At 36.8% G+C, this 17,523-nt stretch overlaps 1 protein-coding gene across 1 annotated transcript in view; it reads right to left on the reverse strand.

Moving 5' to 3' along the window:
- LOC113229020 (probable citrate synthase 2, mitochondrial) overlaps positions 1-17,130 on the reverse strand; it is a 31,857-nt gene extending 14,727 nt beyond the window's left edge. Inside the window, exons 1-2 of the mRNA XM_026462494.1 lie at positions 17,018-17,130; positions 8,805-8,966 (exon numbers count right to left, since the gene is read on the reverse strand). Of these exons, the coding sequence (XP_026318279.1) occupies positions 8,805-8,966; positions 17,018-17,062 (207 nt within the window). The 5' untranslated portion in view covers positions 17,063-17,130. The remainder of the gene's footprint in view (positions 1-8,804; positions 8,967-17,017) is intronic.
- Positions 17,131-17,523: the final 393 nt, after the last annotated feature.

The following is a 17,523-nucleotide window of genomic DNA, read 5'->3' on the forward strand; positions in this document are numbered from 1 at the left end:
TTATACATAATACTTCATTATCCATCTATAAACGAGAATATAAGTATTGACTTCATTCAGTGTTTCTTTTAAATTTCATATCATGTGCTCTCAATTCCACAATTTTATTGAGAGTGAGGGTGTGAACCCAACTCGTAGGTGTTTAAGTAGGCAAGGGTAATTTTGTCAAAATAAAAGTTAATGTAGTCGTATTTTGAGGGGAGCGAGGACCCAATCCTAATATGGGTGTATTTTTGTCGACAAAATTGACCATAGTTTACTCCCTTACAATTTTGCCGAACACATACACACACATATATATATATACTTTTACAGCATAAAAATAGCAAAATACATGTACATTTCAAATAAGTATTCTATTTTATTTCTGCAGACGAGTGAGAAACTTCCAGGAAACTTTCCATGCAACTTATGGAAATTTATTTATTTATTCCGGTTTCTTTAAAAAAAATACTTTGATTTCACAACCACGCTATCGAAGTATCCTTAAATGTTTCTTAAATATGCGGTAGTAAAAATATGCAAGTAAATTTCCGTAAATTTCCTGTTTTGAGAATGTTTCTGAAATATTTCAAGAAACTTTCCGGTTGGAAAGTTTCAGATTCAAGAATGTTTTCGACTGCCCATTTCTAGTAGGAATCGAACCAAGCTATAGCTGAAGGAGAAACATTGAAAGAACAAAGAGAAACAAGCAATACATCGTAGTCAACAGAGTTAAAGGCACTGCTGAAGTCCGAAGTATAAGCAAAGTGAGAAGACGACTGTCCATCGCAAAGCGAATATCAATCATCTGCTACCTTCAACAGTGCAGTCTGCATTTTGGGTAAAGGTATGACATGTGCGAGTTTCCACTGAGTAAGGAAAGAACTAGCTTCTAAACAGAAGTTAAAAACATGAGTAAGGATAGGTACAAGTTCATGGAGTATAAGCATTGACTTACATAAGGCTAATTATACGGGAGCTGAGATCAGCAGTAGTAGAAGAAATGGAGACAATACGAGTATTCACCTCACTTTCACAAATAACTGCCTCCGTGGCTAAACGGTTATCATGCCGGACTGCTACGCAGAGGTCCTAGGTTCGATTCCCGGGCCGGTAGAAATATTTGTATGGCCTACATTTATTTCTCTCGAGAGTTTGGGTGTATTTTGTGGTTGTCTATGTGTGTGTCCATTGGCACCCGCGACACAGGTTTTCCCTAGTGCGGGGCTATGTTGAGTGTGTGCGTTATTTATTTATTCGGTAACAGTTCGGAAAGAGAATGAGGTACAAGGTGGCAAAGCACAATTTGCCAAAAGGCGAAGAGTACCGCTTTTACGATGCCTATCCAAAGTAACAAGGGGTAAGGAAATGTGTCTATTAAGCGCATTAAGGTCAGGAAAGGGCGAATTGATACCAGAAGTAGTGGAACGACGACTCTCAATGGACCTTCGAAACTTCCAGATAGAAGTGGGATAGCAGTTCTGCATATTTTTATGAACGTGTCGCCTCTTAGCATCTCTGCACAAACGACTACAACGATTACGCAGACATTTAAAGCTATATTGTTATCTGTAGGAGGCCTCTTTTGAGTTACAACATTATTTGGTCTCGTGTGCCATATAGTACTTGAGAAGCTTACAGCGTCTCATCTATTTTTTACCTATTGAGAATTGTTGCTGTGGCGTAATCGCAAACCGCGAAGTGCCAGAACCAAAAAAAAACGCCGAAGGAACTTTTTTTCTTATTTCTCTAGGCTTTTCGCGATAAGCGTTTTAGTCAATTACAGAGTGTTTTGCCTGACATGTTTTTAAAACGGGGAAACTTTTGTAATTTGGAAACGGGATTTGAAAGTTGGAGAAAAATTGAGAAAGGGATCAGGCGAGGAATTATGAGATGTAAATAAACAAAATGGTATAAATATATAATAAATATTATATTATTATTACAGCAGTTATATTTTTATATTATTTTCTAAAATAAATTTAGATAAATAAGTATACATACTTAAGAGTTATTGGACAACAACAAAAGATGGATGGAAGTCGGAAGAGGCACATGGGTTGGATAAGATTCTGGATACGAAAAGAACGATAAAATTTTTGGCTATTTAAAACTTTCATTGGTTAGAGAAATAAGAAAAAAAAATAATTACGTGACAACATTGAGCCTATGCCTAACTTTGCGCGTCAGATATATTTGAAGAATTTTATTAAGCAATTTTGACACATGCCACTATTATAGAAAGCCATCAATATGTCAATTCGAAATAATAAATTGTGTCGCATCAATTTCAACGCATTAAAATTCTCTGTATGACTTTACTTCGTTATGAGGTAAATTTGCAAACAAGGCAATATATTGAATATGGCGCTTTGGAACACAAAACGGCTATTTGTATAAGCACAACAACTACATATTTATGGTAATCTTAATATGTAGATGACTCGACCGTGCTGGACCAAGATCAATGAACCACGGGGCACTTCCACGGTCAATAACAAACGTGACACGCAGCATACGCAATTTACATACATATGTATAAAACGCACAGGTATTGTTATGGTTTACTTATAGTAATTTAGTAAAGTATACATAGGTCTTTCTTTTCAAGGTGTTTGTGCAATGATGAATTTGACAACCTCGATATGGTCGAAATAAGTTAGCATTGTAGGAGCTAAATGTGAAGGCCGATTCCCGCCAGTTATAATATGGCAAACGAAGTTGAAACGATTTAGACTTGGACTGGATTTGGACTGAACTTAGTTGTTCAGCCCCCGTAACACGTCTACGCATGATGTCGCGACGCGCGCGATAAAATTGAAATAAGTGCGCGCTATTGGCTATCTAAATTAGATCTGATTGTGATAGCCAATAGCGTAGATCTGATTGTGATAGCCAATAGCGCGCGCTTATTTCAATTTTGTCGCGTGTGTCGCGACATCATACGTAGCCATGCTACGGGGGCTGGTATATAATTGCAAAGAATTTGGTATTTACATGTAATTACGAAAATAAAAATAACTCCTTAATATTCTGGTATGTTGTTAGTTAAATAATACCATCCACGTTTTTCTTAAAAGCGGTTACACACGGCGACTTTTAACAGCGACACAAACGCGCATTTGTATCGCGACACTAGCAATTTATAGACGTTTGCACCGATGCAAACGCGTGACTGCTTCGATGTAGCTTAAGTTGAGTCATTTAAAACGTGCATTGCGTTTGCATCGCGATTATATCGTTGTGTATACTCGAATCGCGCGTGTGTATAAAGGTAGACGATTAGCGACTGCATCGCTACTGAATCGCTGTAAACGCGCTGCTAAAAGTAGCCGTGTGTATCCGCTTTTAGGCCGGCCATACACGGGCAGCTTCAAGCAACTCGTATCGACTTCTTCAAGTTACGACCACACAGCAAACTACAGTCTTCTATGTGCACACATACACCAACTCGCTCGAGTCGTTGCGACTGCTTCGGGCGGTTTGCAGCGCGGTGAAATTTCATCGTGCAATCAAGCAGCATACACTGACTGCTCGAGCTGTCGACTGCTCTCGCGCAGTTACCTCCGCCCGCGCTCTTCACGCGTTCATATTCGCAGCAGCAAATTCTACGCAACCGCCGTCGTCGTCTGAGAAAAAGTAGCAATAGTAGTGCTTCTTCCTCAAAATCCATGTTACTACTGATATTAATGAATTTGAATTTGTGACTTACCAAGCAGTTGATACCAACTGCTGCAGTTGGTATCAACTACTCCAGCAGTTATCAATGGCAGCCTCAAGCTGGTGACTATGACTGCTCGAGCAGGCCGTGTATGGCCACCCTAAAGCTTCACAAAAAGCAAAGCAAAAATTAAATGCAGTATGTTATAACCCGTTTCGAGATAATCTCAAATCTCTATAACTCAATAGTACATCATTTTACTGGGATAAGAAGTAGATTAAATGAACCACAAGCGCACCTTTGTACGACCCGACTTTACTATAACCTGAACGCCCAAGTAACATGTTGTTCTTCTATACATTTGAGAGACAACTCATTTGTTTCTGTGTTTTCATCAGTGGCAATATTCTATATTTCGGAGACAAGAGGTTAACGTTTGCATGAACTTCATTGAAAACGTGTCGAGCAGAGTTAATTCCAAGATACCCGCTAAATCACTTTACCCACTCGTATTATGTGTATTACAAAGAAAAACAAAGACATAACAATATACAATCGGTTTAACCAAAACGTCGAGTTTTTGTAGTGACACATGTGTAAGGGCCGACCCGAATTTCATTGCGCTCGCCCCGCGCGGTCGAAGAGCGGAGTCCGCGTTGCCGCCGCGCAGCGATCGCAGTATATACACACTTATCTATGGCGATCGCGTACGTCTTAACTGTCATGGCAGAATACGCCCTATTTGTTTAGCTTTTACTTTTTAACTTAAATGAACGTTCCGGCCACGCGGGCTAGTCTGGCTTGAATTTGGTCTACGCGGCAGCCCGCGCGGTAATTTTATTGAGAGGAATTTAAATGTTGTTGCATAATAAATAGAATTCAGATTCGCCATTAATGTACATGAGCGTGGTAACTGGGCGGTCGACGCGCGGCGGCCGCGCGAAATCTTTCTTCTCGTGTAACTGGGCGCTTAAGGTTCATACTAGAAACAAAAGTAAAAGGCAGAAAAGAAAGTCGAACACATGTAGCCTTATACTTTTTATTAAATTAAAATGTTAAAACACTGTACATTATGCAAGTAATTACTTAAATGTTTTGGCAATTGTGATACTTTTTCTAATTTATTAACTTTTAAGATTTCGCAATTTCTTCTAAACAAAGAAATTCCTACCTTCTGAAGTAAAGGGACAGTGGTTAGGTTTTTGTTCGCTCTTCAACTCTTTCAATTGGTACAGAACAAGCACTTATGGAGCAACTGTGTTGAAAAATCTATTTGAAGTATACATTTGTAATTTTAATTCAATAATGTTGTGAATGTAATCCATAATAAGCATTATAATAACCGAGTAGTGTATGCTTATCACGAGAATCGTGATTGAACACGTTTCTTGTTGAACGTTCTAATACATAGGGTCGCCTCAAATTACCGCAGCAAGGAGGAGAGCTGCGATGCATTAAAATGAGCAAGGCGATATAAACTTTTCTCAAGTAAGGTTAAATTTCTTTGAACAAAAAATTCAAAAGGTAATACAAGGCGCGGCGGGCGGCGTCGTGATGCGCCGGGCGCACTTTATAAAATGCAATATAATAATAAAACTTATTCTTTAATCATCATAGGTGAATTTCTTGTAACAAAACAGTAAAGCTGACTAGAAGATACAGTTTGCGTTGCATTGCTCGTTTTGATTGCAGCGTCGTCGCGCCGCTTTGCTGTGGCAATTTGAGGCGATCCTTATGTTTGAATTAGCTGCTTAACGCGGGCGCGAGGCGTACCAAGCGCCGCACGGTGCTCGGTTTTATTTTATGGAAAATAAGATTAAAATCAAAGCAACTCTATAGTTTCTTTGTTCTAAATATTTCAATTGCTTGTGGTTCGAACAATTGAAAATGACCAAGAAGTTTATACAAGCTTCTTGAAACTGACGTAATAGGTCTCTTTCAATCTTTGGCGCATGCATTGAGTAGAAAAAGGACAGTTAGCTATTTGATTATTTTGTGTGCTTTTGTAATTTATATTTACAATTCAGTTATATATAAATTAAATACTAAAAAACTGTACAAAATAACGCTTTCAATTGAGAACTATGTTTTGATAACACAATATATTTGTTTAGTGAAAATATGATACAAAATCCTCTTTTTACACTTAACTGCAGTAATTTTTACAAGTTATTATTATTGGTACTGCATGATTGACAACCGCGCTGTCACTCGAACAAACGAAGACTTTTGCAAGATTGATGCTCTGTATGCGATTTTAACGCCCTACAGGTGCGGACACTTTCTAGCGCGAACCCGACGTCCATTTAGGGCGCGTTCCCACTATGTCGTCACGTTTTATTATCGTTGGACGACTGCCATGTCTGGCTAGACATGGCAGTCGTTCCCATATCACGACTATCTGTCGTGGACGATTTTTTATCGTTGAACGACTGTCGTGACTAGCTGTTCCCACTAGATCGTGACGACAATTATCGTTTCACGACAACCTCCTTGTCGTTTGCACGACAGAATTGTTTGATGCACTGCAGTCGCTTGTATGTTCTTTTGGAAGCCGGTAGTGTGTGTTCGAAATAGATGAAGATGAAATTTTAATAATGTATTACTTTTTTAAAATGCGGAAGAGGAAGTAAATAAAGAAAAGAAAGTTTTGGATACATCCAATGCTTTATGCAAAGGGTTATGTCAAACGGTATACGAAGTTGCTTTCTTTTCGGTATTGTCAAAACCTGCTACGACCAAAGTGGGTTAAAACCCATCCAACGCGCCCGTGTTTTCACCAGAGTTTTACCCGTAGCGCCGAATTTTAACCCATTTCTGCCCAAAATTGAAGGCAGAAACGAAGGGTACAGAATTTGGTATAATTCCAACACTAACAACATAATATACAATAACTTGTAAAAAATTTCTATATTTTTATTACACGAAGAAGAGGCACCTTCACATAATAATACCCACCACCTGTCAATCCTGTGGATTTTCAATGAAGATGGATTCAAGTGCATACGATCTAACGTTTTTTTGTATCAATTTATTAATGAACTTTTCAAGCGAATCTATTCAATAGAAAGGTAAATCGAACTGTCCTGATAATAAAGCAACAAATATTTTGTAATAATATGTATAATTAAATTTGAACAAAACTCAATTCACAACAAATATTTAGACGTAAATATTTTTTGCCCTCGATTTCGGGTTTTAACCCGACTTAAACCCGGCATTAACAAAGCGCCGGTGTAAAACCCGAGCGCTTGCCCATCTCTGGCTACGACCCAAGGCTACTGCAAAGCGAGCTGAGGGCGCGGGGTACGAGAGAGGAGGGCAGGGAGCAGAATACGTACGAATAGCGATAAATAAAACGTGACGACAATAGGAGCTGCGACAATCTGTCGTCACGTTTTTATCGTGACTTTTTTTATCGTCTGACGACTCGTTCTAGCTGTTCCCACTGTGACGACAGTTTGTCGTTGTAACGATAAAAAATCGTGAACGACTGTTAATAGTGTCGTGCTATATGTGAACAACTTCATTTAAATATACAAGCCACGATACTGTAAACTGCACGACAATCTGTCGTCACGACATAGTGGGAACGCGCCCTTATTGGTAGGTCAATGCTTGTGTACCGTACTTTTTCGTGACAAAGGTATGGTTCAAAAAATATGTCAACAAATAGTTTTTTACCAAGCAATACTCGATCGCTTGGTTTTTGTACGATTTGAGTGAGGCCAGACGAGCGTTTGTTGTGAGTTGCGAGTTGCGCTTTTTGAGTTGCGCAGTTTGCGCTCGACCGAAATTCGGTTGGAGCGTCAGACAAACGTATATTGTATTGCTTTTAAGCGTTCCATACGGGGTGTTTGTGTCGTAATATGACGGGGGTGTTTGCGCAAAACCTGAATATGGTGTTTTTGGGCCCTAAAATTCTTGCAAGCAAATTTAGGCAGTACTGCTATGACGTTACAATTTAAATTAAATGTTTTAGTTTTTTATATTTGGTTACATGTCACTACGTTTGTATAGGTTAACCTCAGAAATTTTTTTCGTGGTTTTTGTATTAGATCCGATGTCCATTTGTTGGTAGGTCAATGTACACAAGACAGTATTTTAATACGGTACCTACCTCTGAATTTAAAATTTATATGAAGCGCCGCGAAAATCATTTTCCGAGTAGATTTCAAGCAACGTAAGATAAATATAATACAAACAACATAAAAATAGATCGTGTCGAGGTCGAGCAACATTACCGAAGTAAACATGGTTTGCGTAATAAAAACGATTCAGTTCTGAAAAAAATTATAAGTACCGTGGACTCTGTTCTCTTGAGAAATAAATATTTGATATCACTTTAAGGTACGACGTTTGATCATAACCATAACAAAATTAAGAAAATAAAGTAATGTTTTGAATACTATTAGTACTGAATACAATTTCTGAAATCAAGTTTTACAAACCTACAAAATACCATTATGTAAAAATTAAATAAAAATTTTTTAGGCTTTTCTAGACTGGTAGCCATTTTGCGAATCAACATTCGTCTACTAAACTGTATAGTCCGATAAATTTATTAGTCAAAGACAAAGATAATAATAACATTTTATTGTACCAAAAAGATTTATGAAGTAGATCTTCCTGGCAATTTGTTAAATCTGTCAGATTATGAAAATGTCAAAAAATATCTGAAATCTCGGTCGATAAATATTTATCCAGGAGATATAAGTGATTGATTCGACAAGATTTGTGTGTCTGAATTTTTTGAAAAGATTATATGGTATTTTCTACCTGAAATTAAAAAAAAACGCCATCACAAACGAGCTTGTATGTCGTATTACAAAGGGAGAATAATCAAAGCCCCGCAAATTAAACTTTTCCCTGCAGGAGCTAAGATTCTTAGTATTCCATCATTATTTACAAGTTAATCGTCGACTTCAATCACAGTTCAACGCGTACACAAATAGTACATAGGTACTTTGGTATCTCGGGTTTTCAGATTTTCGCGATTGTTACACATAACTTCGTTCAAACCAAACAAGAAAAGGTTTGTTTGAAAAAACAAATAAACACGATTTAGATCTGAAAATATTGTTTCATTTCCTACTTTGATGTCACTAATTTAACGAGAAGTTCACTTAAAATATAAAAATAAGTATATGTAAATTCTCACCATATCAACGGTGACCTCCCCGACTTTGGTGGCGCCATACTTTTTACGGAATTCTCTTATTTTCTCCTGTTCTTTTGGGATCTTCTCCTGGAGCACACTTTTGAGGTTTGTGTTCTCGGCGCTGAGCCCACGCAACAATATCGTCGCCGATGGGCATATTTTCTGTAGCAAGAATTTTAATTATCGTTAATTTCCACTTCAGTTGTAGTCTTTTGTACATTTCTAACATTTCTACCTTCGACTGTAGGTAGTGCAAAATAAAATGTGTTAACACAGGAAACTTTACAATCCCGTTTTTCTTTTTGAAATACGGAATCTTAAAAACGGTCAACATAACGACAAGGAAATGGTAACAAGGGTAATCTAAATAACCTTTGTCGATATATGCATTAAATAACATTGAACTCTAAAACATACGTCATAGTAGGCATTAGTAGGTACAAGACGAAAATAAATCCTATTGTTCAAGGTGATCGTCTACGTCTAACCGATAAAAGTGCCGCACATACTCATCCACGAAACCGGTTCAATTGTGAGAAAAACCTTCAAAAACTCGTTTTTTTCACATCTTAACGACGGATTGTTGTATCCAATTGTACCCGAGGTAGTAACATAGGTTTCTGAATTCACACACCCAATGCTTGATTAATGTAAATAAGGTAATGTATCACAAAGTAATATTCCCCTAAAAGTTGAAAATTGCTACTTTAGCCGTAAAATACGTATGATCAACATACAAATAAAAATAAGTGTCCGATCAACACGGGTATTATAAGTATTAATTGGATCAAGTAAACAATAAGCGACTGTATGTCACTGGCCGCAGTTTATTTAACTTCTGTACGAAAATGCTAGTAGACTTTGACCTATGATCTCTTGGCATCAGGCATCATCATCGACCGCGTCGGCAGCCCGGCACACTCCATTCGTAACCAAAAACCGAAGTAAAGTATCTATTGCAAAGTACAATTTCAAACTAAGCAATTTACTAGTAAAAAAATACTATATAATAAATGTAGTTTAGAAGACACATGAAAATGTAATTAAAAGATAATGTAATGGTTTTCGCCTCATTTTTAAATTGAGGGCTTTCAGGACAGGATTCGAATCAAATAGCGACGACGGCACCAGTAGTAAGATTCTCTTGTGGCTCCGTCGCTTTGTTATAGACTCTCACCCACCCAACACAACACCCTCTTTCTAGACTCCAAATATAATTCAATTTGTGTTCCAGGTGACAAAATCCTAGTTTCTTCTGAATAATAAATAAATAATGTACACACTCATTGCCTCGCACTAGGGTAACCCTGTATCACGAATGCCATGGACACACATATAGGTAGCCAACCACAATTACATTATTACACCCAAAGTAACGAGAGAAATAAATGTAGGCCGTACAAATTTCTCCCGCCCCGGAACCTCTGCGTTACAGTCCAGCGTGGTAACCGTTCGGCCACGGAGGCAGTTACAGGAGTTCACACAAAAGATAGGGCCACAATAGTGAAATTACATCAAAATGCCACAATACGTACATGAACATCGAGACAATATTCTGTTAAGATTATAGTACCTTGCCATGTTTTTCGAGTTAAATGTCCAACTTAGTCTTTTTGATTATTGGCGGTATTGACCTAATCCTTTTAGGATTTCGAGTTTTTCGTTTAGTAATTTTAGGGTCGTATTCTAGAAGTCTACTCAATGCTCAAGTCAGGATTGCACTGGAAACACAAGCACTGGAAATACGACCCTAATGGCAAGGACTTGAGTATGATTTTCTGTGTTCACTGCAATACTCAAGTCCTGACTTGAGCATCGAGTAGAGTTCTAGAATACGACCCTTAGAGTCTTCTAGTTCTGCTATTCAACGAGTAATGTGAGAGTAGGCACAATGTGAGAAAGTACAAGCTTTCGAATTGGAAATGTGTTCCAAAATATTACGACAATTTTGAGTATAAACCTTTGGACTATGGAAACCAATATTTTTTACCATCCTCTAAGGTATAAACCCATAATATTTTTGCTGTCTTTGTATATGTCTATGCCTTTGACTATTATTATTTACCTTTATTTTTTTTCCATCCTCTAAGGTCTATGCTAACGCGCTAGCTGTTCCGAAAGTTTTTAGTTACTCAGTTGTAAAAGGTCTATATTGTACATATATCAAACGGAAGGTCAATAAGATGTGCAATCTTTTACATACTGGCCGCTGTTACACTCAATAAGTCACTTTTTCAAATTTATTTTGTCGCCTCGTAGAACATTCTTCAGGTCATGTTACATTTTTTTTTCACGTTATATATTATTAAATTAATAAAAAGCTTTATTAAAATATTTAAATCAGTCTTCTCATTTATTGATAGCGCCGGAGGTGCTCTATCAGGTTATGGGAACCGGCAACTTTAGTAGTTGAGTATTGAGTGAACTGATTAAGTACAAAGAGTGTACGAACGTGAATATGTGACATGAATCATAGAGATATTAATGGTGAGATTGACCAAATTCCTATAAATATTACTCTAGTTAGAGAAATGAGTACAATGTCGGGATCTAGACTTCCTGGGATTGAGAAGCTACAAGCAAGTAGCGACTTTGACCGTTGGAAGTTTGATATTGAGTGCATATTAGTCCAGCTTATCAAAAGCTAGAAGCCATATTTCTACAGCGATTTCTGAATGAAATCACGGGCAAGGAGTTACTTATCACGGTACATACAAATAGTCAATCTGCTATGGCAATAGGCCTAAATCCGGTGCAACATCAGGCGACAAAACATGTTGATGTTCGCTATCATTTTATTAGAGAAACTTTAGAAAAGCATACTACAAAGCTTAAGTATTTAGAAACCAAGTGTATGGTTGCTGATGATTTGACGAAAGCAGTGTTAAAGGGCAAGTATTAGTTTTGCCGTAGCTTATAGAAATGGGTGTGTACTGAGTATTCAAATCTGACAAGGTTTCTTGATAGTGTCAGTAAAGCCAGGTGTAAATAAATGAGGAGCAGTGTCAGAGTATGAATGTGCAATCTTTTATATATGGGCCGATGTGACATTGAGAGTTACTTTTTCAAATTTATTTTGTCGCCTCGTAGAACGCTCTTAATGTCTTGTTGTATTTTATTTCCACATTATATATAATTTAATAACAACCTTTTTTAAAATATTAAAATCAGTTCAGCCGGAGGAGCACTATCAAATACAATACTCACTTCTTCTTTTAAATGTTGTGGCCTCATCGAAGTAATCAATGATTTCGCCAATGTCAAGTTAAGGAACACACGAGTTTTTACTCAAAAGTTAACCGGTAAATTTCAACAGAATTCACTGAGAGGAGACATACAGTCTACATAGACTACAATTTGTACACCAAAAATAAGAAATGTCAAGCAAATTTTGCAAGTAGCCATCTAAGTCAATGATCTTATGAAGTGGCCCGTGAATAATCACTTGTTTATTACGAAGATTTAATACGAAAGGTCAATCTCTTCGCAAGCCACTGTTTTTATTACTTTCGTGAATTTAATAGAAGATTGTCAAAGATGAGAGTCCATCGAATGCAGAGATTTATGAAAATCAAATTGGGGTGGTTAGGAAAAGAAAGCAGGCACATCACAGACCGAGAGATTCAGATACAGAAGGAACACAGGCAGCTTTATAAACCGTACTACGTGACCACCTTAAATTTAGGAAGGTCGATAATTATCTCGTAGAATGGACTGGTGCAAGTTTATGCTAGAATTTTTTTATGTAGATAGCTCCCAGTAAATAACATATAATAGTAACGAGTCCTGGATTTATTTTTATGGTCCACTAATAAAACAGGAGTCTTCGCAATGAGTGTTTAAAAACGACCTGACCTGGACCCTTTTTATTCTTTTGTTTCCAACTGTAATGATCCATTTTAATCTTCATTCACATTACCTACCACCTTGTTTATAACATTATGATATGTAACAAAGTATTGATTACCTATAAAGAAACATGTGTGGCAGCACTTTTTCCAGCGCAAATGAAACTGTAAATGAATTTAACCGACTTTTTAACGACATTCCACAAAAACGTTTTTAAACAGTTTTCAAAACTGGTTTAACGAATAAAAACGTCTCAATACACGTTTTCATTACCTCAACAAGGAAAAGTATTACAAAATATTCGTGTACCTTTTTTTAGTAAAACCAATACTTATAAAGTAATTCCCACCAAAAAGGTATTGTTCCTAAACTTGTTCCTTGCTAGAGATAAACCTGAATGTTGCCTAAATATATATGACAAATGAAAGAGAATTTCGTAATCAAGCGCCAAACAACGAACCACGTGGCTAAATCTGGTAAGCACTGGAATGCAAAAAAAACCGTAAAAGAAGTCTCTGTTTTCCTTACTGAATAATGACGAGGAAAATAATTATCTCAAGGTATTCCGTAGTCCTACGGGCGTTACGAAGTATTACGAGGTCGATTTGTAAATTATGTTATTTAAAAAAAAATACATTCCATGCATTTTTTAAGGAAATTATTACGTATTACTGTTTTCTCAGGACAGATTTTTTTTTTATTCTTTCAATATTTCAGAACAGTTGCACACTCCACGGCGACGAATTGATTAGCAAACAGCTGTTTACAACCTTAAGGATAGATATAATTTGTCTACCCCATATGTGATGATGATTACCCTTGTCTCGATATTATCATAAAACTGATAACTGGGACGTAATAAGAAGAAGAATTAAAAACGCATCGCGGTGAGGTAAAAACATCCAAAGGTTCTATATTTGCAGTTTGCGTCACGATATGTGCGGCTTGTTTATTGTCGAACTTCTACCGCAATGCCCGTTTAGCACTCACCGGCTTGACATTGCTCCTTGTAAATCTAATAGGTTTCTCAGAAGTGTTGAAAATTTATACTAGACAATACTAGACGATTTATTTATTGTAAAGAAGTGGACTTATTCTATAACATACTTATTTTGGACCAAAATTTCCACTTTTGATAACAATTTTAAATAAAAGTTTTTAAAGTTATTTTAATTAAGATTTTCGAGTTATAGACGACATTGAGGCGATAAAGACATTGTAAATTATAACACGTGCATATCAATTCTCTTGTATACTAATAGAATCAACTATTACATCATTGATTGTGTGGCTAACTATAAATGAATATAGTTATTTTCTAAACAAATGTAATCCAGTTCACATGCATAGATAATGTTGTGGCTCAATACACTGACTGAAATAAGAATAACCTACAGTGGAGTTATATAACCGACGCCACCAGACACCAGACGTTTAATACTGACGAGGCGAACACTTTGGTTTGCAAACCGACGTTACAAGAGCTCTCCGCACCTAACTTTAGAAATTAATTTCACGCTTTCGCTCTCTGGTCGACTAATGCACTATAGAACTGGAGACGGCAGTACTCCACTAAAGCTCAATGCTAAGATCGGATTCAATTTAAAAAGACAATAAAGCCATGAACATTCTTTGTTAAGTACTTGTGCATTATGTGACTGACACCCTGAGCGAGCCTACAAATCAACGTTTTAATTAATCATTCTAATGTTAATGAAAGCAGTATGAGTCAAGAGTTCGATTATGTAGTGACGTGGACGGTGCTGCTACTTGGTACTTATTAGTATTCATAGCTACGTAAAATGTGTTAACAAAAAAACCATTACGAAAGATGCACAAACGTTTAAGACCAAAACAATACTGATAACGCCAAACCTGAGACAACGTTTTGACAAATGCCATATATGTCAATAAAGATATAAATTATATAAATCCATATTGCATCTGTTATCACATTAGCTAATCAGTTACCACAATATCCCGGTTTGCAGAATTTACTGTCTATAAGATAATACTAATCTACTCGCACCTAATCACAGCAGCGTTACGTCAGTAACAAGTGCCAGTAAATCACGTGTGTCGAACCTTCGCATGCATTTAACATATTTTATGGTAGTTATAGTCTCACAACTTACGTTTAGTTTACTTTGTATTATTGTTCTAAACAATAGTTTACTTTGTAAAAGTCTTAAAATTTCATAATATCAATACGTAACCCAGAAGATTACTAATCTCATTTCAGAAGATTACTAATAATCTTGTATGAATACAGTTTTCCAAAAGTCCGCAACGGATTGTCGTAATAAAATATACACACGATATAGTATAGATTGAGATTACAAACAGCATTAATTTATTATTTGCACAAGTGTACAAACTATTCATTTATCACGCAAAGATGTACGTTTCCGAAAATTACATTGTTCCGAAGCCACGACTGGACGTGGCCGTGAACGTGTTATTATCAGTCAGACGTGTTTTAGATTTTTCAGTCTTATCTTGAATTGCCATAAATTTTGATGTTTTCGACTTATATGTGCGCGTGGTTATGGTATACGCTATACTAACTACTCCAAAAGTAACGGGTTGTTGGGCGAGTGCCCGAGGCGAGCTGCGATGACCTGCCTGGTTATCTTTAGCAAAGCATAGAGGACACGCATTGCGAATGAATGTCATTGGGGATAGCTGCGTTACGTAGCCTACGATAACCGGCGCGTACATCGCCACATTTCCCAACGACCTATCAAAGACGTGCCCTCTGTACGTACACCAGGCCGAAATGTCAGCCAAGAGTGCTTAAAGAATATTATTAACTTCCGTATGACGTATGACCCGATGAGCATTCGTGACGCATTTCGAGTGTAGCTCGAGGAAAATCCCGTAATGAAGTAAAACAATCGCTGAGCGGTCTTAACGACTTATCACTGTCACGTACGAGCAGATTTACATATCACGGGACGGCGCTAGCGTATAGTACGCGTCCACGTGATGCGAACATTTAAGTGACATTCCGATTATCACAGCAGCACGACGTTACCGGGGATGACACTGACACAGTTAAGTCTCAGGGCCATTGCTACTGTACCACATTTTGTGCTAATCCACTCAACTAGACAATTTCATAATGGGCAACCTCACTTTGCGTTAAAAGGAAAATATACTTCAATACAAATATAGCAATGATTTAGTAATCAAGAAACTTGCCAGTTTAGTTTAAACAAACATCCAAATACTAGTGCCTACCATTACTTATACATATACTGTTAAAGTTTAGTTAAAGTTATGGTTACGCAAATTGCCTGCTTATTTAAACACAATTGAATTAACATGTACTTAGGCTTTGTTTCATATACTTTGGTTTATATGCAGGTATTTCAATTCTTGCTGTGTGAAAATCATTAAGCAGATATTCATTTGTGAACAAAGTTTAATGAGCTGAATGGGTATCATAAATTAATATCTATTAAATTTGGACCTCATATGGTAGCTAGACAGTTTGCATTTATAAATACTATCGATTAACTTATTTAGATGAGTTACAATTTTAACTAGCACATAAATTAACAGGTTAACTACTCCAATGGTTAAAAAATAAAACACACTGGCACATTATTACTATTCACACATTAATATGAATTATGATTAATATTGCTGTACTTTGATACCAAAATGAAGTACAAATTCTGCAAAACATACATATTTTCATTTTGCATTAATCTTAGGTTACCAAAATCTTTTACAGGTACATTACAGTGTCTGAAATGAAGTAGATATAAGTAAATAAAATATTTTAAATATATATGTAAAAAGTTTTCCATGTTAGTAACAAAGCTATCACCTAGCATCTGCTGAAAGTTGTAACAGAACATCAAGCAAAAGGTGAACCTACAATTCTAACCGAACGTAACCTTAACTTAGAATTAGGCGCACTGTAATAAAGTCCACGTCAAACATCAAGTTGAATACTTCTGATGGAACTCAACTTAGCTTATATTAATTATCGATAGGCGAGTAATTTTTCATACCGTTAAATAGATATAGATTCTTGACAATAAAGGCAAAAAGTTACGCGCGTTGAAACAAAAACACGAGTGGCGAAACAGAGCGGCGTGCATCTCGGACACCGGTTACCACTAACAACAACCACCTTTATTATCCCGTAAAAGCTAACTACTTCGTTACCCATCATCATACACAATATGTGCATTCATTCCCAGAATAGTTTTTATTCACATTACATAACTTGAAAACTCAAAATGGGATGAAGTAGGTTAGGAATTGGTAGGGCATTTGCCACCGAATCAGCAAATAAATCTACGCAATTATTGAATTAAAAAAACTTCTAATACGCGAACACTACTCACCTGCACCTCAACTAATTTCGTGGTAGTAATCCTGAATAGAGCCATTTTTTGAACCCACCGAGCGCTAACTACCGCATACAACTACTTCTCGCAATCGATCGCATTCGCAAACCTATGTGGCTAGTTTAGTTGTCGTTGTAAAGTTGGCAGTACTGCCTGTCTGTCATTTCGAAGTTTTTTTGTTGGTTTTTACGGCTCTGGGTAGTTTGACAATTGAGCCAATCGTCAAAATGATGATCGCAAATATTATAAAACGAAAATATTACACGTAAAATGTAAAATTAAAGCAGTATTTTCGTTCACTGCGTTTTGGTAGGTCAATGATTGCGTTAAGGTAAATTCACAATACAGAAATGAGACACAATAGAATTGCGGCAATTTAAGGCATTGCGATGGCAATCGCGGAGTGCGATTTGATCGCGAGTGCACAATAGTTGTTGTTAGACTTTGTATTTTTGACGTTTGTGAGTTTTGTTGGAGTATTTAACTTAGAGGATGGAAAAAAA

This window comes from Hyposmocoma kahamanoa, unplaced genomic scaffold, assembly GCF_003589595.1.
Source record: "Hyposmocoma kahamanoa isolate Upper Pololo Valley unplaced genomic scaffold, ASM358959v1 100021, whole genome shotgun sequence".
Taxonomy (NCBI): domain Eukaryota; kingdom Metazoa; phylum Arthropoda; class Insecta; order Lepidoptera; family Cosmopterigidae; genus Hyposmocoma; species Hyposmocoma kahamanoa.